This window comes from Drosophila mauritiana, chromosome 2L, assembly GCF_004382145.1.
Source record: "Drosophila mauritiana strain mau12 chromosome 2L, ASM438214v1, whole genome shotgun sequence".
Lineage (NCBI taxonomy): Eukaryota > Metazoa > Arthropoda > Insecta > Diptera > Drosophilidae > Drosophila > Drosophila mauritiana.
In genome coordinates this window covers 1,669,015-1,688,942 of record NC_046667.1, presented here as the reverse complement: position 1 = coordinate 1,688,942, position 19,928 = coordinate 1,669,015, and the positions used below count along the sequence as shown (strand labels likewise).

Here is a 19,928-nt window from a genome sequence, read left to right as displayed (position 1 = left end):
AGCGACGTAACGAAGTGCCGTCTCTAGTAACGTAAGCAGTGTTTCGAGCAACAAGTTTATTTTATTTTCATAAACAAAGTTTGTTTAAAGCAAAAAATCCTGGCCAAAGTGCTGATCCATTGGCTATTCCGCGAGCAAACTTGATAACGAGTCGCAGAGCAGACATAGAGCAGCGCAGTTAACCCCGATACAAAGCAATCAGTGCAATTGGAGCAGCTTGAAAGGCACACGCCAACAAATCGAGATCGAGCTGATCGAGTCGAGTTGACACCCATTCCGCCATGCAAATCGATGCACTGGAGGCCTGAACATGCTGCTCAGCGAGACCCACTTCTGGACCACGTTGCGCGAGGATGTGGTGCGGATCAAGAGCCACGACCTGGGCGCCTTCCGCTACCTCAGGCAGCGCGACAAGGAGCAGGAGCAGCAGGACCTCGCCTGCCTGGCCAAGCGGGACTACACGGAGCGTCGCAACGGACTGGCCGTGCTGAAGAACTCCGGCCGCAAGTCCACCGGCCGCTTGAAGGACAACCTCAAGAAGCTGGAGGACCTGCTGCGCCAGCACAGGATCATCCACTCCGAGTGGCAGGACGCGGCGCAGGTGCTGCTCCTCTTCTCCCACGGCCTGATCGCCCACATCTGCGTGGACATCTACACGGGCGACATCCTGCGCATGGTCTTCGAGAAGTACCTGGTGGGCAAGCTCGCCTCCGAGGTCATTACGGATGGTATGTGCGGCTCTCCCCTTTCACTCCGAAAGTCCCAGTAACTCCACCCGCTCCACCCCGCCCTCCATCGCATTAGAGCCACCCATCAATCACCTTGCGCATTGCACTTCTGCATGTGCAGCTCGACTGGCAGACATCTCAACTTGCAGCGTTCGAAAATCAGTTAATATGCGTTAATATCACGCAATACTTCATGGCTATTCCACGCGTAATTAAAGGTTCCTCATCATTAGAACGAATTACCAAGACAGCTTGCTAGAAACACATGCTGCCATTTAATTGTTCACTTTGTGCTTTGAGCTATAAAAGCTACAATTAAGGACTCAAATCAATTTAGCTGTCCTGCATTTAGTTTTTTGTGCTGTTCGCCGCTCGTCAGCTTCAAACCTCATATTTTGTAGGGCTTCCCTGCTTGGTGATCTTAGAGCCCAGGGTATCAGCTATTCGACAGAGTGCAGTCCGCATGTGGCCTTGCTCCGCGGAGCTCTGCTTGTGCAGTTATGGAGAAATTTGCATTGGCAACAAGTGCGACTTGATTTGCACTTTCCCACACCAACACAGCCGCACGCACACATGCAGGGCATGCAATTATTGTAATTTTTAATTAATCTGCTGGCTTGTTTTGTTGCCTGTAAATATGCGAACCCCAACCCCAACCCCTTCCCCCATCCACCATCCACCGGCTTTCCATGTTTTGTTCGAGGCACTCATTCAGCTTTGTCGCTTGTGTCTTTTCTCGTTGTGCACCCGCCTCCGTTGTCTCGCCAGCTTTTTTCACCCGTTCCCACATCGTCTTGGCCTACAATACCAACCAGCTGACGGTGGTGCATCTGCAGAGGCCTAATGCGCGCTCCCAGGGGCCGGAGAAGATCGCGAACATGGATCCGCGCATCTTCCACGTGATCATACCGGGCGCCACAGAGCGCAAGCTATCCCGCCACCTCACAGTCAACGCCAGCTTCGATCTGTTCGTGGTTTGGACGCAGTCCTCGCAGAACGAGGTGTATCCCTGGAGGCCAACGATAAGGGACCAGGATCGCGCCAACATACATGTGTTCAAGATCAAGGGGTAAGTGCGCCACCTTCTACTCTACTTGTCCCAGTCTAATTTTTTGCTTTGCTCAGCTTGCAGCTGGAATCCATTGCCTATTGCTGGTCGGAGAACGATCCGCTGTGCGTGGACTTCCTGCGGAGCAGCGAGAGCCAGATCATCACCCTGGAGCAGAAGGTGTCCCGCAAGGGCGATATAAGCGCAGAAATCTGCTCCTACGAACTGGCCGCCGGCAAGATGCAGCGCACCGCCATTACCTCCATTCCAATGGGCGCCCAGATCTGCTCCTTTGCCTTCAGCCCCGACCAGGAGAAGCTCTTCCTGGGCAGCATCGATCGGAATATCTGCCTGCACGACCTGGTCCAGCAGTCGACGAAGTACGCCAACCAGATTGAGATCGTGCCCAATCAGTGCGCCTGGCACTGCGACTCCGCCATGCTTTGCGTGGCCAACGAGCGATCGGTGCTGCAGTGCTTCGACCTGGCCCTGGCCACCATTGGCCATCAGCTGGTCAGCGAGAGTGTGACGCCGTCCAGCTTGCTGGATCTGTCCCACTACTTTGTGGCCCAGCCAACACTGCTGAGTGTCGCCTTTAGCCGCAAGCCAGATTTGTCCACTTTTAAGCACACCTACGCCCAGACGGATTGCCTGCTGCTCCTGGTGTACGAACAGGGTCCTCTGGCCTGCATGCGCATCTTTGGCGGCACTGGAATGCGCGGTGACATTCACAATTCCGGACTCACTGCGGACGTCATTGCGGACAAGTATCTGCGGCTGCAGCAGCCGGACAGAGCGGTCAATGTCCTGGCCGCCCTCAACTGGGAGACCTACGGAGCCATGTGCCTGATTACGCTGCACAAGATAGCCAACTATGTGTTCTTCGGTGGGGACCAGCGACGACCTCGCATCGAGCTGATGGCCAGAGCTTTGAAGACATTCGCCCACACGCTTTCCGAGGAGACGAAGGACGAGTTCAGCGATCAGGTGTACGATCTGAAGCGTCGCTTCTGCTTCTATCTGCTGCGGTGAGTTGAGCTTAAGTAATCATGCCACTTTGTATGCTCAATTCTTTCGTTGCTTGCAGCAAAAACCTTTTCGCCGAGGCTTTCGAAATCGCCCAGGATGTGGCCGACTATGACATCTTCATGGACCTGTACAACCTAACCAAGTGCATCTCCAGCCTGAGTGAGTTCGCCCAGGTGGCCTTCAGTCAGGCAGCTGCCATAATCCACGAGGAAGATCGCGCCAACGGCAATCTCAGCCTGACCTGCGACCTGCGCTCGGAGTCGGCCTGCTCGCTGTCCACCTGCTCGGACATGTTGCGCGGTCAGGGAGCGGTAACAGTACCCGAAGCCGGACTAGGCGCAGGTCAGCCACAAAGCCAGCAGGTCCTGAAGAACTATGTGCCACCGCTGCCCTCGTTCAAGTCGAAGGTATTCAACGCTGAGATGATCAAGATCAACATACCCAAACCGGAACTGAGGCCGCCCTTGCCGAAGGTTTCGATAGCGCCACCAACCTCTTCGCTGGCGAGTCTAACCCTGAAGTCCAACAGTCTGCAGCAGGCGACCGCAAAGAATCAGCACCCGAATGGTTCGTGAGCAGAAAGACTTAGGAAACTTTCCTTCATCACTTAAAATTTCCATTATTTCAGGCAATGTTTGGTCCCAGGACGTGCCGGATCAGACGGTGGGTCTGCCCATGGCTAGTAGTCCACTTCCTCGTCTTCCGCCTTCAAGCATTCCAGATCAGAGCACCCAGCTGGGACAGTTCAGCACGATGCCAGCTTCGCCTCCGCCGACGGCGTCCTATCAGCCCAAGTTTTATCAGCATCCGCTTGTCTCTGGCAACATTCCCGCCATGCTGCCCTCGCTCACCAGCGAGGACTACCAGAAGCGTCTGCTACAGAAGAAACCCACCGCATCCATATTGTCCAACCCGGCAAATCCACCACCCACGAACGGAGAAGCACCCGCCACGCCCGCAAAGTCTCAAACGGCCGAAAAGAACAAAGTCAAGTTCTCGGATACAATTCAAGTGGCTGTGGTGCCGGTACGTTAACAAATCATTCGATGATGTGACAGCTTACTTATGCTCTTAATTCAACAGGAGATTCCTCGCAAGGAAAAGCCAATGCCTCCCAAGAGAAATGGTTACTCCAGGCCAGCAGCGCGACATCTGACCAATCCTAAGAAGGAACTAGCAGACAGCCTGCCGCTCTGCCATCCCAACGACGAGTATCTAAAGGATTTCAACCCCATTACGACCAGTGGGTATTAGTTGAGTTCACCTATATCCTTGCCCCATTGACCCTGTCATTTCTCCGCAGATGTGACTAAGCCGCCCATCCGACGACGCGAGGAAGAACCCAAGAGCAGCAGCAAGGGCGGCAACTCCTCCTCCTCGTCGTCCATCAAGGTGGTCCACTTCGGCGTGGTCTGATAATTCATAGTGCAATTCCCAGGCGTACACCACACCACGGTTAAGCGCTGCGTCTTCCAATCGTTTGTAACTATTGCCGTCCCAATTAGTGCAAAGCTTTAAATAGGAAAGTTTTACTCATAGGTTCTCTATACTCTTTACACAGGTTACTCATTAAAGCTTAGCATTAAATGTTTGCCAAATCGGAGGCGCCGCCTACTTCTTCTTGCTGGTGGTGGGTCCGCCCATGCGCTCCAGCTCGTCCTTCAGGTCGAGCAGCTCCTTGTCGGGCACGTAGCGCCGCTCCTCGCAGTCGTCGGTGTACTCCTGCACCCGCAAGCTCACTCCCTCGGGCAGCGCCGCCTGGGCTAGGCGCAAGAACTGCGGATACACCGGCGCATCCACGTTGTTCAGCTGCAGGTTGCGCTCGTAGGTGGTCAGCTTGTACTCCGACTCGATGACCGTGGAGTTTGGGCGCAGTCGCTGCACCGTGGTCTTTTGCGGAGGGAGGGCGTAACAGTCGGAGACGTCCAATTCCAGGTACTCGGCCACTCCGTGCAGAAACCTCTGGTAGCTCTCCAGCTGCGGGTAGTCGTAGCCCTTGATCTGCACATTCAGGCTTTCGTACTGCGGGAATTTCGGCTTGAGGGACTGCAAACGGAGAACAATGGTTATTGACCACAATAGTAGGCTCATCTGATTGAACTCTGGCTACAGGATTAGGCTAGTACTATTTGTAAAGGGTGTTTTAGATCGTTCCTGTGAATTACTGCCTATGTGATCTCAGTTGAGGACCCACCTCCAGATAATCCGGTTCGTAAACACTTCCACTGGTGCTCCTCACGGCAGTTGTGGTTGCTTTGGGTACCTGCAGCGCCAGCCGCACACTTGGCAGTATCTAGCACAATGGAAAAAACAAATTGTAATAGATAATTTAATAGATATTTTCAGCTATTCACCCTGCGTAGCATTTCGCTGTTTTCAATTCTCCTATTCAGGTTATATCACCAGCTGATGGCGTGCAGCCACACTGGGGCCGGCTCCATGGTCACACTGGCTCAAGCGTCCGATAGGCTCGGCAAGTGTTATCGAAGAACGATAGGCCCGATAAGTTCGGACGAGTAGAAGAGGAAATAATATTTGTATTTACTTAAGCCCATTGTACGCACACACAACTCGAAATGCAGGGATCGGCCACGCTCTTGGTGGTTGCGTTGGCGCTGCTACTTGGACCGGCGAGCACGGCCGGGAAATCGGATCCGGGCATCGTGGACGTGCTGGTGACCACGGTAAATATATGCACCACCACCACATCCCCAAACAAATAGGGGAATTAGAATTAATCCGTTTCCGGCTACGTAACCACTGGTTTGTCCTCTACCCTCCCACACAGGACTTGCCCAGCATCCGGGAGCAGCGTCCACTGCTGGCCAACACGAACATCTACGCCCAGAGTAAGTACAGGCGGCGGAAAACGCGTGACGAATGCCTCCGACTTACCCCTTTCTTCCACACCCGTTTCAATGGTTCCAGTTAAGGGCTGCACTTCCAATGTGGAAACGAACCTGACCATAACGTTCCGGCTGACGGAGCATCCCTGCATCTTTGATGACCGCACGGTGGGTAATCCGTTGCCATATGGCTCCGTGTCCATTTAATCAATCACTCAATGTAATATCCTCTCCAAACAGCTGCAAGCCATCGCCCAGAATGCTACCCTGCAGAAGAACGCCACCATCAATAACGTCATCACCGAGATCACCAGGACATATCCCTGCAACGGACTCATCGTCCTGGCGATAAACAAGGACAAGGTGGTCCAAGGAGCAGCGATCCCAACACCGGAGCCCAAGCATCCCATGCTGGAGCACAAGCACCCACTTTCGGTAAATGCGACACATATCAGCGATAAGTAGAAGCACAGCAATTACCGCGGGGCAGCAAAACATTTGAGGCTTTTTCCTTATCAGCTTATCGTTTCTCTTTAAACAGGGTATTCCGTAGCTAGGTAGGGCATACTGCCTATAGAGCCAGCTTGAATCATTTTCGGGCATTTGTATACGCACGTCATTCTAATGACGTCTAATCGGTATCAGTTTTCTTATATATGTAAAATTAAGCAAAAACACAGATTACGCAGTAATTGAACCACTTCCGTTTCCTTTTAGCCCACAACGAACCCGATTGCGAGCGTCAAGGAGGATGGCATCTACGAAATCGAAGTTAACATCGCAGCGGGCCAATCCGCGCAGTTCAGTGCCGTGGTGCACATAGAGTTCCTGGGCCCACACGGCTACATCTCGGCCATAGATTGGCCATTCCTGCCGGTAGGGGACGAGTGTGTTTCTAAATTACTTTGTTTATGCTTATGTACGTATGTTTATTTTCCCACAGTTCTATCTCATCATGTGCATTGTTTACGTGATATTTGGAATTATTTGGCTGTTTGTTTCTTTCGCTCAATGGCGGGATCTTTTGAGAATTCAGTTCTGGATTGGTGGCGTCATACTGCTAGGAATGCTGGAGAAGGCCTTCTTCTACGCCGAATACCAAACGCTGACGAACAAGGGAGTTGCAGTTCAGCACGCCGAACTGGTGGCCGAGTTTGTGTCCTGTGCGAAGAGAACGCTGGCCAGGATGCTGGTTATCATCATGAGTCTCGGCTTCGGCATTGTCAAGTGAGTGTGCGCTTTTGATTAGAAACAGAACGGCCATTAAACTGCCGCCTGCAGCCGTTTCTAGTTATAGTTAGCTTATTCTAAAGCAGTTGCTGCTAGTGACCGAACCACTTAAGCGTCAATCCACTTAATCTCTTCCAGGCCCCGTTTGGGACCCATGCTGCATCGCGTGGTGGGCGTGGGAACCCTCTACTTTGTGCTGGCCTGCGTGGAGAGCTACTTGCGTATCACCAATGTGAAGACCGATCGCAGCGAGCTGCTGGTGGCGAGCATTCCACTGGCGGTGCTGGACACAGGAATATGCTGGTGGATATTCACCTCGCTCGTGCAGACCACACGCACTCTCCGACTGAGAAGGTGACTAATACAAATTATGAAATCTTAACACTTGCGCTAACAATGTGTACGTTTTCCAGGAACATGGTCAAGCTCTCACTGTACAGGCACTTCACCAACACGCTGATCTTCGCTGTTATCGCTTCCGTCATATTCATGCTGTTTGCTTTGCGTTTGCGTAGGGTCGAGAATTGCACGCCTGTGAGTGGTTGATTAGCATGAATGGAGCTGCGAACAGGGATTTACTGATTTCGTGCTTTTTTAGGGCTGGCGCGACATTTGGGTGGATACTGGCTTCTGGCACATTTTATTTTCGGTTCTGCTGCTGGTGATTATGATTCTATGGCGACCGACGAATAACAACCAGCGCTATGCCTTCACACCGCTGCTGGATAACCCGGAGGACGAAGACGATGAGGGTAAGTTAGAACCCGAGCTTCTGCTGCAAACAAGGACTAATTGGCTCTTTACCGTTTGGCAGACGAGGAGGATCAGTTCGTGGCGGATGCCTACGGCGTAAAAATGCGCGGCCAGAATGGAACGCCGAAAACGTCGACGACTTCGCGAAATGCCACGACCACCGAGGAGGACGACCTGCGCTGGGTGGAGGAGAACATACCATCTTCGATGGCGGACTCGGCCCTGCCCATCCTGGACTCCGATGAGGAGATCATCAACACCAAGTTCGAGGTGTCGAAAATGCAATAAGCTGTGACTTTCGCTGGACCGAAGAGACTTTTTACGCATATATTTTTGCACATTCACGCAACCGTGTCGCCCGCCAGCAGCAAGTGCCCCCATTTGCTATGTATTTCTTAGTTCTATCCGCCATTGAGGAGGAAACCCCTTATTGCTGCGCTGCGCTGACACTGATCTTCCAATTTCGAGAACCGTCTGTCCGGCCACGCCTACTGAGCCCGTGTAAAATAATGTATGTAATCGTAGTTCCTTCTACGCGCACGTCCTCCCCCCTCTAAATAAACCTAACTTATTCATAATACCTAGCCTAAGTTGTAGATACCCATGCGACGATCCGAGAACTTAGTTTAAAAACTTCGACTTCAATTCTTGTGCTGCTGCCCCTAGTACACTCGCAGACGTGTATGAGTGAGCTGCTGGTGGTCGCCTCATTGTATGTATATAGCTGGTAACACAAGACGAAACGATCTATATAAATCTACGAGTATTCTGTAATAACTATGATAAAACGCGACTATGCTATGTCGGGGACCTTTAACTTAACTATTCGCTGATAGCTGAGAAGATTAAAAGTAATTGTCTAAGTAAGCACACAATCGTTTGCGTCACACACCTCAAGGTATTTAATTACATATTTTTAATCAAACGGTCTAAGATTTTCATAAATAAATGCAAACGTATCTTAAAGGTAGCCATGAACCAAACTCGCCATGTTTTCCTTTTGTCCTTATCTAACTAGCTTATGATATGACATGATACGAGTTTGTGGTGACTAAAAGTAGAACATGGTATACATCGATGGAGTGATGTGTAGTAGTCTATTTTATATATCTTATCTGTTGCGATAATATGTTGTTTTCCCCCAATGAAACTACTTCGATTTGTAATTCAATATTTATTAGTTTCTTTGTATAAAATTTCTCTTGCCTTCCAAATTTCAGTTAAAAAATATTAAGTAAAGAAGAAAGGTAATGTGCATTTCCTCAGATAATACAATCACAAAGCGATTTCAGTTAATGTTTAGCTTCGAGCGCCTTACTGTTAGATTACACACAAACACAAAGTTACAATTAATAAACACAATATTTATTCGCGGAAGGATTAAGAACGAAACGCAAGTGCCTCGACTTCGGTGCAAATATGCAATATTACAAATAAGATACAAATACTTATGGATACTGTCTTGAGGGCGGCGAAGTTGGCATTTTCGGCTGAACTCTGGATGAAGCGCGACTCCAAACGGCAACAATGTGGGAGGACAGTTGAAACGGGCGGGCAAATTTACATTAATGTGCTTCTCGTGGTGTAACAATTTTCTCATGTAACAAATTTACTGCCTAGAAATGCGTATTTAATATTTTTTAGTCTGCTCTTTAGTCCAGTCCAAGCGGAGTCCTCCTCGGAGCTGCTCAACACAATAGAGCGAGTAACAGCGAATTGGGTGGGTGCAGCCGAAATATTATGACAATTATTTCTATTTATGACAATATTTAGTGGCGACGACAGTGCCTTGCAATTCGCATATTGCTGCGCTCTTCGTGGGAGCAGGCTGCATGTGGGACACCCCTGGACTGGATTGGTTTATGTGGAAATTCAGCCTTCAGCCGCTCAGTACTCAGTTCGATTCGGGCTTGACATTGCGTCGCAGGATGGCCGCTGCGAGGTCCTGCTTCATGGCCGCCTGCTGGCGCTGATCGGCCAGCGATTGTGTGCTCCTTAGTCCGTTCACGATGTCCTTGGTCTTGCCAAAGTAGATCTCGTTCAGGGTGTTCCTGATCTTGTTCTCCATCTCCTCGACCATCTTGCCAATGTTGGCGATGTGCGGCGACGACTCGCTGACGTTGGCGTCCTGCTCCTGCTGCCGGGTGAGGGATCCGCCCAGATTCATGGTGCCCGAACCCTGTTTGTTGGTCTGCAGCCAGAGCATTGCCGTGGAGGTGAGCTTGTAGTGGGCCGTCCTGCCGGTGGTCTTCTCCTGAACCTCGACCACATGGATGGAGTCCCAGCAGCCGCGGATCATCTTGCTACCATCTCCTGCCTTTTTGATCAGTATAACGGCGGCAAACCCGTGATCCAGATCCCATAGGTAGACGGAGGAGACGCCTCCCTCGTAGTACATCTCCCTGTACTGATCGAAGGCATAGTTCGCCTCGATTTCCAGTTTGCGCAGTCGTTCCGAGGGCATTTGGCCATCCTCCAGCGGCGGATAGTAGGAGTTCGACCAGGGCGATCTGTACGAGTCCCCATCCCGGTTATAGTCGCAGAGCAGATAGTCCTTGCCATGCTCTTTATCCTTGGCGATCTTCAGCGGCTGGTCCACGGAGGAGAGCAAGTCCTCGCAGAGATCCGGGGCCAAGTCTATCAGATCAATGAGGTTCTTCTCGATCTGCTGGGGCGGCAGCCTCCGCATCAGATCCAAAGCACAGTCCATCTGCATTTCCGACTGAAAGAGAAGAGACACCAGTGAAATTGAGTTTGAGTCACTGCACCGATAAGAGAGCCCAAAAATCCCTCCGCTTTCCACTGCCACCCGGCAAACAAGGGATTACCATATATGGGCATTATTTGAGGCCACAGGCCGCCGCCCCTCTGGAGGTTTTCTCGGTGGATTAGGTGTCTTGGTAATCTTTGGCTTGCAGAATGGGCGGTTCCGACCAAAATCACCGTTTGTTGGCCTGCTTTTTTTCTTGTTACTAGTGTAGTATTACTCACCATTTTGTTACTTTCTGCTTTCCCTTGTTTCGATAGTTTCACACTATTTATGTTATGGGCCTGCGTTCGCTGGGCAGGGCCGATCTTAAACTCTAGCTAGGATTTCGGGCTTATATTGCAAGTGATTGCACTAAATTGACTCTTTTTCCTTATTATTAGGATTTTTTATTTTTGCTGTGGTGTGCTAGAGCTGGAACACAGCCCGATTATTACACAATATCGATCACTTTGATGGGGCATCGATTGCTTGCACCATTTGGGATATCGATATCTTACCCGCTAACTATTGAGCGGAAATATTTGAAAATTAAAATAACGTATAACGGATACTTTTTAAAGTAATTCAAAAGTCAATAATTTGCAGTACACTTTATAAAAACAAAGTTTGGCACCCAATCCGCCCGAAATAAAACCATGGTCTTACTTTTATTATATTTTAGCAACAAGTTTATTGAATTTAGTTTTCGTTCATATACTTTTATGCTTAATTCCATTCTGGTTGCCCATTTCCTCTCCGTGTTTTGTGAGTTTCTGTTACAATGCGTTTGGTTTGTGTGACTGTGGGTTTAGCTTACTCGTAGTTTTTAATATGTTACACAAAAATGTATGGCATAATCGTAAGTTTTTATCCGAGTTCGTGTTTAAAATATATATTTAAGCTGCTTCGCTTGCGCACTCTTCAGACATACATACATACTTATTTAGAAATCATATGCGTGCTCCGAAAACGTATCCTTCTGAATCGATCCTTGGATTTCTTGATTTTTACATTAATGTTAGCCAAATACGTAGCGTGTGGGATTTTGACTCGTTAGTAGTAGTAGTTCAAAAAACTAAATTAACCGCTTCGGGCTTAGACTCGCGCTTCAAGTGCGCTCTTTAGGTGTATACTTCGACCATATACGATAAATGTAAAATCTCAGACTTTAATTTTTAACTAAGGTGCACTACATACTGAAATCGTTCGGAGAAATGTGAACTAAATCGAGGGATTTTTTTCGCAGCTCTGGATTTTTAGCCAGGGTAAAAACTGTTACAGGTGACTTGTAAAATTAGGGCAGGTTCACTAATCTCGAATAACTTAGATAATTATAATTTGTATTTCTTAGTCGTTCTTTTGAAGTTTAATATTTCGGCTAATTAATATTTATTTATTTACTTATGCTCTGTCGCATGCTAGACACTGTGCCAATATTCGAAATCAAAAGCGGTTTCAGATTCAATAATAGTACATAACTCCATTTTCAATCGTATTTCTCGTTTCATCGTTTTTCTTTCGCTCAATAATTATGCAACACTTGCTTATCAACGCTTCGACAATCAAATGTAATCACAGTTTTATGTTTTCCTTCTTTATATAAACTCATTTTCATTTAGCTATTTATTTCACTATTTTCGCATTTCGCGTCGAGTATGTGTGTGTGTTTCTGTGAGTGTGTTTGTTGTGGCTTGTTCTTCTTTGACTTGTGTGGGTGGTAAAACTAAAAATACTTAGGGCTGGTTACTACACGCCTAGTCCTCATGTGCTTCAAAAACTCACCTAACCTTCCCTCAATCATCAATCTTCAATCTTCAATCCTCGATCCTCAATCATCGATCCTCGATCTTCAACCTTTCGGATCCCATGCTTATGAACATCTCAACTCACTGATCCTTGCCATGATCGCATATTAGATTATTAATACTATTACGTATTTAGAAAACTTTAAGAATATTGCACAACTTGTGAAAATGCTGATTCCGACTGCCCTCTCGATTCGTTATAAGTTTTTAAAAATATTTCATTTAATATTTAATACCTGAGTTGTTCATAATCGTTTCGCATGATTATTACATCCGTTTTGCGGTTGCTTTCATTATTTTTTAATCGTAATACATATCGAAAAAAGTTTCTGTTTTCTTCTTATTTTTTTGTTTTTTTTTTTGTATTAAATGCATGTATACATCGTCGTGAGTCTTGATAATGCCCTGAGTTTGCTCCAAACGGATTTGCGTTTTTTTAAAACTATTTTTTGTTTTTCATTTAACCTTATGCACGTAAAGTACTTCTCATTCCGAAATTCCCTCGCAAGTGGACCGTTGTCGTCTTTTTTGAATTCAAGTGGTTAAAATTTCGTTTGGGTAATTCGAAAACTTTTCAGTTCAGAACAAAGTAAGTCGAATAGTTCTTCGTGGTAACTTTCATGTGTAACTCAAGTTCTGTTGCATTCATTCTGGTTTCAAAAATAATTGGTCCAAATAAAGGAAATCATAGGGGTTTAATCTGTGTGGAAACTTAACTTCAATCCTAAAAAGTCACACCAACTGCTCGTTTTTTGACCGACAGCCTTGCTTAAAATTTTAACTTTATATTTATGCCGAAAAATTTGTACGATTTCCTCTCTATCGATACCTCGACTCTATATATATTTAATTAATTTTAATTTATCTGCTAAATTTCGTTTGTTTTTCCTGAAATTTTGTACTCGTCATTGTTCCAAAAGTTTTTGTAGTTTTCAAGTGTGACTTATACGCAATGCGAACGCAATTTGAATGGGAAAACCAAAGCGTGGGTTCAAATAAAACAATCAAAATACACACATTAAATATAATTTGTACTTCCTTCGATCCATCGTGTTAGACAAATTTACAACAACTTGATTTACACACTGAGGGCAGGGGAGACGTGGGAATGCTCTATATATGGGGTATATACCATATGCCATATACTATGGCGTACATACAACTAGCTTCATCTTCAAATTTCGCATTGAACTGAACTGTAAAGTTGCTTAGGCCTAAACACATTAATTTTTTTCATTAAATTACTTTCGATAGTCGTAAACTTTAGTATACATATTTCGTTACATTTATGTTTTTGGGGTCAATCGAGTCCGAAATGCTGTCAGTACTGTGGGAATGGGAGGTTTTGATTTGTGTTTAATTTGGTTAACCAATAAAATTGCCAATTGGGAGTGGTTTGTGTTTTTTTTCTGGGGTTTAACATTTATTTAGTTGCATTTTGTTTTAGCATTTACGTGTTTATAGATTATAAATTTAGGTTTTATCGTATAATTGTTACAAATTAGAAAAATGTGTATAATGTAATGCGGAAACAAGCCAATTTGTTGCGATCGAACAGAACTTCAAATCATACAAAATATATATTACATCTTCTGCCACTTAACTTAAACTGGGTTGGTGCATGCAGTGTTCGCTTTTCGCTTTTCTTTTTATTATTTTATAGTTATTTGAAATAACTTAGGTAAAGTAGGCATAATGGGGCGGATTGGGATGGGGATTGGGGAGTTGGTTCTGTTGAAAGGGTCACAAAATCATATCGAATCGAAAAGTAATCGTAAGTACAATTGGCTTGTTGAGGGGCTTTCGTGTTATTTGCTTGTTGACATTTCGCGCTAGATATTAATAGAAAAACAATTACTAACAAAAATATATAACAAAAATTACATCGAGCTCTTACAAAATGTTCGGTGCACTAAACTTCACGTTAAATTGAACTTAAATTTTGTTTTGTACGTGTGCACACTATTATTTATATAGTTACATTTATTATATTTGTATCCTTGTTACAGTTTCAATTCTGTTTATGGATTGGCTTACTAATTAATTTATACAACTCAAGGTAAACGTAACTAAGGATTACTGAAAAGTTACGAATTTACAATACACAATGCTTCTTGTTTAATTTATTTTATGTACAATAATTGTGTGATCTCGTGACATTTCGTCCACGTTTCGTGTGCTTTACTGTACTGTACGCTCTAAATGCAAAATGGCGACATTTGTGTTTTTATTTTTAGATTAAGTTAATTACGCTTTCTGGGATTTTTCTTTCGATTCTCGTTTAGCTTGCAAACATATTTTACAAAGAAATTATTTTACGCCGCTTGTCGAAAAGTGGGGCCTAAAATCTGATTACAGATAAAAGTATTTTTGCTTTTTCGTTTTTAAATAAATATTTATGTATAATTGATGCACGTACATAGAGTGTTGCCTGTGCCTAATATTTGTTATAATTTTTATGTTACTTTAGCCAAAAGTTAAGCCTAAAATGTTTGTTTTGTAAAGTTTGCTTATTCACGCAAGTTTCTTTTAGAAAATGTTTTATCTTCGTTTAGCAAAATGATTTTTTTCATTTTTTTCATTAATTTTTATAACCGTGTTGGGTTGGCTTTGAATTTAATTTAATGCAATTTTTTTGCTCAAATCTTGTGATTTGCCATTGGACTTGGCTCAAGCAAAAGTATACCATACCTTAATTTTTTTGTGGATTTTCATTCCTTTTTGGGGTAAATTTTGTAGCCTTAAATAATTTCTTTGTATTTTTGTTTACAGTAAGATTATAAAGAGTTACGTTTTTCTCGCTTTTCTCGTGTTTTTGTTTGGTTTGCCTCATTCAGTTGCTTTGCCGAAATTGATGTATACAAATGATCTTAATCCTGGTCACATATCGCCTACATCGTCTGCTCTCTACACATACATAGTAAAAGTTTTGGATATTTTCGTATAATTAGGGTTTAGCCAAAGGTATATTCTCGTAGTTTTACATTAAATGTTTTTTGTTTTGTTTTGTTTTGCCTGAATTTCGTGGGCTCTGTGTGCTCAGCGCATATTTACATGAAAACGTCTATGGGATAATCTGTAATCAGTAACCAGTAAGAGTGGCTTTCCACCGATACATTCTATTCTCATCCTATTCCAAAGGATCTTCACTGTGTGGGTCTGAGTTTATGAGGGTCTGTATGTGTGTCACCATTTTACAAAAAGAATAAAACGAAGTGGTAACGAAAGTATAAGTATATGTGGTATCATGCTCATCTCGTCACTGCGCAGTCTATGGCTAATTGAGGTAGTTCAGTTTACTATTGCAGTTCGATCTGGTCTGGTTTCCCTTATTATTGCTATTGTGTGTTCATGTGTGATTGTGTCTTTTGCATTTAAAATTAGTCCTCACTAAACTTAGGTGCCACTTAGCCACTAGCTAGCTAACCGATAATCGAACTAAGAACTAAAGCTTTCTTGATAGCATCTTCGATTACAGCGAAACATTATGTGTTTCTGCTCGCGTCCTCTGTTTGTTTGTCCCATGCAAACCGAAAAATAAAATATACTCGCTAATCGTAGCAATTAAAATAATAAAAATAGTTCAAACAAGATTAAAAACACAAAGAGGTAGGTTCTTTCCTGAGGTATATGAGTTCCTGAGTTTGATTAGACTCTAATTGTAAGACGAAACGCGAAGCGCAACTAAGAACTAAGTTAACGTAAACTAAAAGTAGGTAGCGTGTATCAACTAAGGTGTGCTGGTTACTCCAATTAACCCCGACAACTAAGTAGTTACTATTAAACATTGTTTGATTGATTCACTGACTGACGGATTGAATTACTGACTGATGGCTGACCCAGCGCCAAAATCCGAGCTCCTGCGCCCCACCAACGTACTTAAAAATAAAATGTAATTCAGACTCCAGCGAACGCTGGCGGGGGTGTGCAAGGTCGGACCGGCAACCGGGGGTTAAGTCTGCTTGGATGCGAAGAGGTAGTTTGGTTCAGATATTGCTATTGCTTTGAATTTGCCTTTCAGCCCAACACGAATGCCAAATAAAATTCGAGTTGACAACTTATTCGTAAAACGAAAAAGAACTGAAAAAACAACGAAACTATACGCCACTCGCTTGCAACTTGAAAACGATATCACAGAACAAACTGGGGATCGGGTGACACTGGTAGTCTGCATCTGCATCTGCATCTTCTATGGATAGTGTGTCTCGTGTGCGGTGTCTTGTGGTTCAACAGTTAATAAAGGTAGTTTCATATTCAACATTTGGCTATTTTATGGACTGCTATGGACTGCTCTAGTCTATTGCCTGGCTAACGAAAACGTGGAAATGAAGACAGTTTCACAATTGAAATTCAGTTGGGCCCTGATCAAATAAAACCCTACTCATCTCTTCTCTCCTCTCCGTTGGCGAGCCTAGTGTGTTCCTACATATGCGCTTAGTAGTTTAGGTATAGGTTTACAGGTATACGAATACATATTATATCTAGGTTTTATCATTATACAACTGAGGCCACGCATACACATGCTATGGATATATATGCGTTAATAGTAATAATAAATGTATTTACAGGCCAAGAACTTGGTAGCCTTGGCAGATTTTCTCAATATTTTCCATTGCATTTTCTTAGATTTCCATTCTAGGTTTCTCGTTCGCTTACAACAAAATGGTTTACTTCTGTTCAGTATTTTACAGCTTTTCTTTGTGGGATTTGTTATTTGACGTGGGGAAAGTCAGTCCTTTCCCCCTTCATGTAGCCATCGAAATTATAAGAGCCGAAAAAAGGAATTTTGAATTTTTGTTGGTTGGATTTTTTTTGGTGAATTTTCATTTGTACGAAAAATGTTTTCCAAAGGTGTGCCAAAAGTTTGATTTTGAATTTCGTTTGGTTGCTGTAATTATTGCTGTTTGTTGCCTTTGTTGTTGCCATCAAGTTTTTGAGAACGTTTTTGAGTGGTTTTTGCGTAATATTTGCGTTTGTTAATTAACATGTTTCACACTTGGCTAGAATTATTCAATTAAAAAATAATTATATTTACTTTACGTTTTCTTTGCTATTTGCTTTTCTCGCTCATCGTTAAATATACTCTTCTTTGTTTATAAAATTTTACTAGTAGTCATTTAATTATATATTTCTTATAGGCACCCAATTTACCAATTGTTTTTACTTCGTTAGAAACTTCTGAATTCGGAATTGAATATGTTGGTTTAGATTTTGTAGCCGAAAAGCAGTTGTATAAAATTTTGAGGCCTAAACTTGAAGGAAAATCATAAAACAATACGAAAATCACAAAGCAAAATGTTCTTCCTTAAAGCAAAACTCGTCTGTCCCCGAGCACAGATCCTGGAATCCTGGTGGCCGTGGAGCAGTGGTCTCCTCACATATCCCTACTCCTGGCCCGTTTGCCTTTTCGTATTATTAATTTAATAAAATTATGTACAAAAAAACCGGACAAAGGGGCAGACTTTCGGGTAAGTGGGAGCCACCATCTGGTCCAAGTGGTGCACTCAAGGATCATCGGATCCTGGCTCCTCCCTAGGTTCTTCTCAGCGTTTCTCTTCTCTATTCTGTATTTTGTTTCTTTTGTTTATACTATTTTATTGTTGCAGGTACTTGTGGTTGCGGTTTTGTTGTTGCTATTGTTGCTCTGTAGTTTGTTTGTTTGTTGCATGTGTTGCTATGTGTTTGCAGTGTTTTATCTTAGTTACTCGCGTCTTATTTAATTCAGTTTTTTAGGCTTAGCATTGTCGTTTCGTTTGATTTGAGGCAACTTGCAGTTCTGTGACGTTTCTATAGGAAATCAAAAATATATGCGACAATAATCTAATCATCGATCTACTCCCTCAACACACACGAATAAACAAATACTCAACGTTTTGTTTTTGCTATGCTGGCTACTCTTTGGGCGGTACCAATCAAAAACGTTCAAACTTTTTGCATTACTATTTCGTTAGTTTAAGTTTCATTTGTTTTTCATTGTTTGATTAGCACCCTGAAAACGATTTTTCAGCCGGATTGCATTTAATTCTATATTTGTGGTTCTGTTTCTGGTTTCTTGAGTGTCCTGTTTCATACTGCCATTAATTTGGTTTGGATTTGTTGCTCTTGCTTGTGCCTGCTGCTTGTGGTTGGCTTGAAACTCAAATTCGTAATAAAAATGCCTGCAAAAGGTTGGTGGTCATCAAATTCTGCCTTCTGTTCTTCGTGTGTTCGCTTGTCTGTCTGTCTGTTTGCTGTGTGTTTGGTGTGCACACGTGCACGTGTGTGGTACATCTTATCATTAGGTAGTTCCTTGTTTAGTTATAGTAATCAATGTGCCCAGTTTGGGTCTTCTTGTCCAGCTTGGTAGGTGGTCTCCGAGGGCAACAGCAGTTGCATCAGTAGTCATGTTTCATCTTCTTTGCGCGCGTAAATCACTCGTCTATCTTTCACTCCGTCGTTTCATCGATTCTTAGCCTAAATCTAAGCAGCTTCTTTGGGGGGCATCCTCTGGGGGCATCTCCTCGTTTCTCCTCATCCTATTGCTCCACATTGACCTTGGGCGTGGAGGTCAGAGTGGGCGTATCGTTGGGCGGTATTATGTGTGGGGGGCTGGTGGGCGTGTTGGGCATGTGATCATAAATGGCCTCGGCCTGGATATCCGGTTCGGCTTCGGACATGTGCAGTCGGTCCTCCTCGTCCTCCGACTCGGACAGCACCTCGATCTTGGGCTCCACTACAACGAGCTCAGATCCTGGCTGTGGCTCCGGTGGCTGGTCCTCGTCCACTTCCATGGGTCGATCGCTACCATCGCTAGCCTCCGCGTCACTACAACCATCACTGGTGTTGCCAGTGGTATTCGTTGTGGTTGTGGTCGTCGTCGTGGCGGTGTTGACCGTGGTGTTCATGGTCGAATCCATCGCCTCGGCGGCCTGTTCCGCCGCCATGGCCGCCCTGATCTGCTGCGTCAGCTCCTGGTGCATCCGCTGCTGCTGCTGCTCGTAGGTGAGCGGTTCAGTGCCCTCTGAACCGGCTCCCTCCTCCGACCCTGCCCCGTCGACTGCCTCGCCCGACTCCCCTGCCTCTGCCCCATCTCCTCCTGCCCCCGTGGTGGTCTCCGCCACCATCGCGTCCCGTCGCTGCATGCACTTCTCCAGTGCCATCTTGAGTGTTTTACGTTTGCGCTGCTTTGCCGCCTCCTTGTTGGCGTTCATGACTACTGATGCCGCTGCTGTTGCGGCTGCTTCCTATGGTGAATGATTGCTGGCTGCCGCTGTAGCCGCTGCTGATGCTGCAGCTGCCGCTGCCAAGTGTGCTGGAGCAATTGTTGCCCCCGCCGCCAATCCGATTTCCTGCTTGTGTTCCCTGGCAATGTGACGGCGCACCGTGTTGTTCCGCGTGAAGGTCCGCTCGCAGAAGGGACATGGCACTCGGATGCCCTGGTGACGCTGCCGGATGTGTGCCCGCAGATTCGTCTCGTATCCGTACAGACGATCGCAGTAGAGACACTTCAGTTTCTTACCGTCGGCCGTGTTCACGCTGTTCTTGTTGTTCATCTTGGTCGCGTTCCATACGTTCAACATGTCCGCCGGCGCAATCGACGCGGCCAGGTTACTGGACAGCGTTCCGTCCGCCTTCAGGTTCTCCAGCAGGGCATTCGGTGTGGTCGACGAGGTGTTCGAGTTTGGCGGCGGTGGTGGTGAGTACTTTAAGTTCTCTAGCTTCACGCGCAGATCCTCGGCTCCGTTCTGTTCGTTTCAAAAT

At 45.3% G+C, this 19,928-nt stretch overlaps 5 protein-coding genes across 6 annotated transcripts in view; 2 read left to right on the top strand and 3 right to left on the bottom strand.

The window, feature by feature from the left end:
• Positions 1-22: 22 nt before the first annotated feature.
• On the top strand, positions 23-4,403 carry LOC117135319 (WD repeat-containing and planar cell polarity effector protein fritz). The gene is made up of 7 exons (XM_033295548.1): positions 23-728; positions 1,497-1,797; positions 1,854-2,804; positions 2,864-3,372; positions 3,434-3,831; positions 3,889-4,048; positions 4,109-4,403. The coding sequence occupies exons 1-7, from the start codon at positions 311-313 to the stop codon at positions 4,219-4,221; spliced, it is 2,850 nt and encodes a 949-aa protein (XP_033151439.1). The 5' UTR covers positions 23-310; the 3' UTR covers positions 4,222-4,403.
• Positions 4,319-5,253, bottom strand: LOC117135573 (39S ribosomal protein L48, mitochondrial). Its single transcript, XM_033295936.1, has 3 exons — positions 5,160-5,253; positions 5,000-5,098; positions 4,319-4,851 (listed from the first exon to the last, which is right to left on the bottom strand). Exons 1-3 carry the CDS (start codon positions 5,169-5,171, stop codon positions 4,417-4,419), a joined length of 546 nt encoding a protein of 181 aa, XP_033151827.1. The 5' UTR covers positions 5,172-5,253; the 3' UTR covers positions 4,319-4,416.
• Positions 5,254-5,282: 29 nt separating this feature from the next.
• LOC117135429 (transmembrane protein 87A) lies at positions 5,283-8,864 on the top strand. Of its 2 annotated transcripts, XR_004459028.1 has the most exons (11): positions 5,283-5,489; positions 5,594-5,654; positions 5,734-5,819; positions 5,892-6,086; positions 6,369-6,527; positions 6,595-6,878; positions 7,020-7,235; positions 7,295-7,415; positions 7,480-7,633; positions 7,696-8,145; positions 8,220-8,864. XR_004459028.1 is itself a non-coding variant. In XM_033295633.1 (10 exons), the coding sequence occupies exons 1-10, from the start codon at positions 5,382-5,384 to the stop codon at positions 7,920-7,922; spliced, it is 1,611 nt and encodes a 536-aa protein (XP_033151524.1). In that variant the 5' UTR covers positions 5,283-5,381; the 3' UTR covers positions 7,923-8,864. The 2 variants fall into 2 exon arrangements, 1 of the variants encoding a protein (XP_033151524.1); XM_033295633.1 differs by having other exon boundaries at positions 7,696-8,864.
• A 113-nt stretch (positions 8,865-8,977) lies between these two features.
• LOC117135516 (F-actin-capping protein subunit beta) lies at positions 8,978-10,832 on the bottom strand. Its single transcript, XM_033295811.1, has 2 exons — positions 10,626-10,832; positions 8,978-10,356 (listed from the first exon to the last, which is right to left on the bottom strand). The coding sequence occupies exons 1-2, from the start codon at positions 10,626-10,628 to the stop codon at positions 9,529-9,531; spliced, it is 831 nt and encodes a 276-aa protein (XP_033151702.1). The 5' UTR covers positions 10,629-10,832; the 3' UTR covers positions 8,978-9,528.
• Positions 10,833-11,045: 213 nt separating this feature from the next.
• The window catches only part of LOC117138498 (zinc finger protein chinmo), a 45,560-nt gene continuing 36,677 nt past the window's right edge, over positions 11,046-19,928 (bottom strand). Inside the window, 1 exon segment of the mRNA XM_033300631.1 lies at positions 11,046-19,912. Coding sequence (XP_033156522.1) covers positions 18,704-19,912 — 1,209 coding nt within the window. The 3' untranslated portion in view covers positions 11,046-18,703.

What these genes read in the sequence shown, in the direction of transcription:
- LOC117135319 (XM_033295548.1), top strand. Translation starts at nt 311, where the DNA reads ATGCTGCTCAGCGAGACCCACTTCTGGACCACGTTGCGCGAGGATGTG. An exon ending in CTCCGAGGTCATTACGGATG is followed by an intron (nt 729 to 1,496) that starts GTATGTGCGGCT and finishes TTGTCTCGCCAG; the next exon opens with CTTTTTTCACCCGTTCCCAC. An exon ending in TTTCAACCCCATTACGACCA is followed by an intron (nt 4,049 to 4,108) that starts GTGGGTATTAGT and finishes ATTTCTCCGCAG; the next exon opens with ATGTGACTAAGCCGCCCATC.
- LOC117135429 (XM_033295633.1), top strand. Translation starts at nt 5,382, where the DNA reads ATGCAGGGATCGGCCACGCTCTTGGTGGTTGCGTTGGCGCTGCTACTT. An exon ending in GCATCTTTGATGACCGCACG is followed by an intron (nt 5,820 to 5,891) that starts GTGGGTAATCCG and finishes CTCTCCAAACAG; the next exon opens with CTGCAAGCCATCGCCCAGAA. An exon ending in AGCACAAGCACCCACTTTCG is followed by an intron (nt 6,087 to 6,368) that starts GTAAATGCGACA and finishes GTTTCCTTTTAG; the next exon opens with CCCACAACGAACCCGATTGC.
- LOC117135573 (XM_033295936.1), bottom strand. An exon ending in ACGAACCGGATTATCTGGAG is followed by an intron (nt 4,852 to 4,999) that starts GTGGGTCCTCAA and finishes CTCCGTTTGCAG; the next exon opens with TCCCTCAAGCCGAAATTCCC.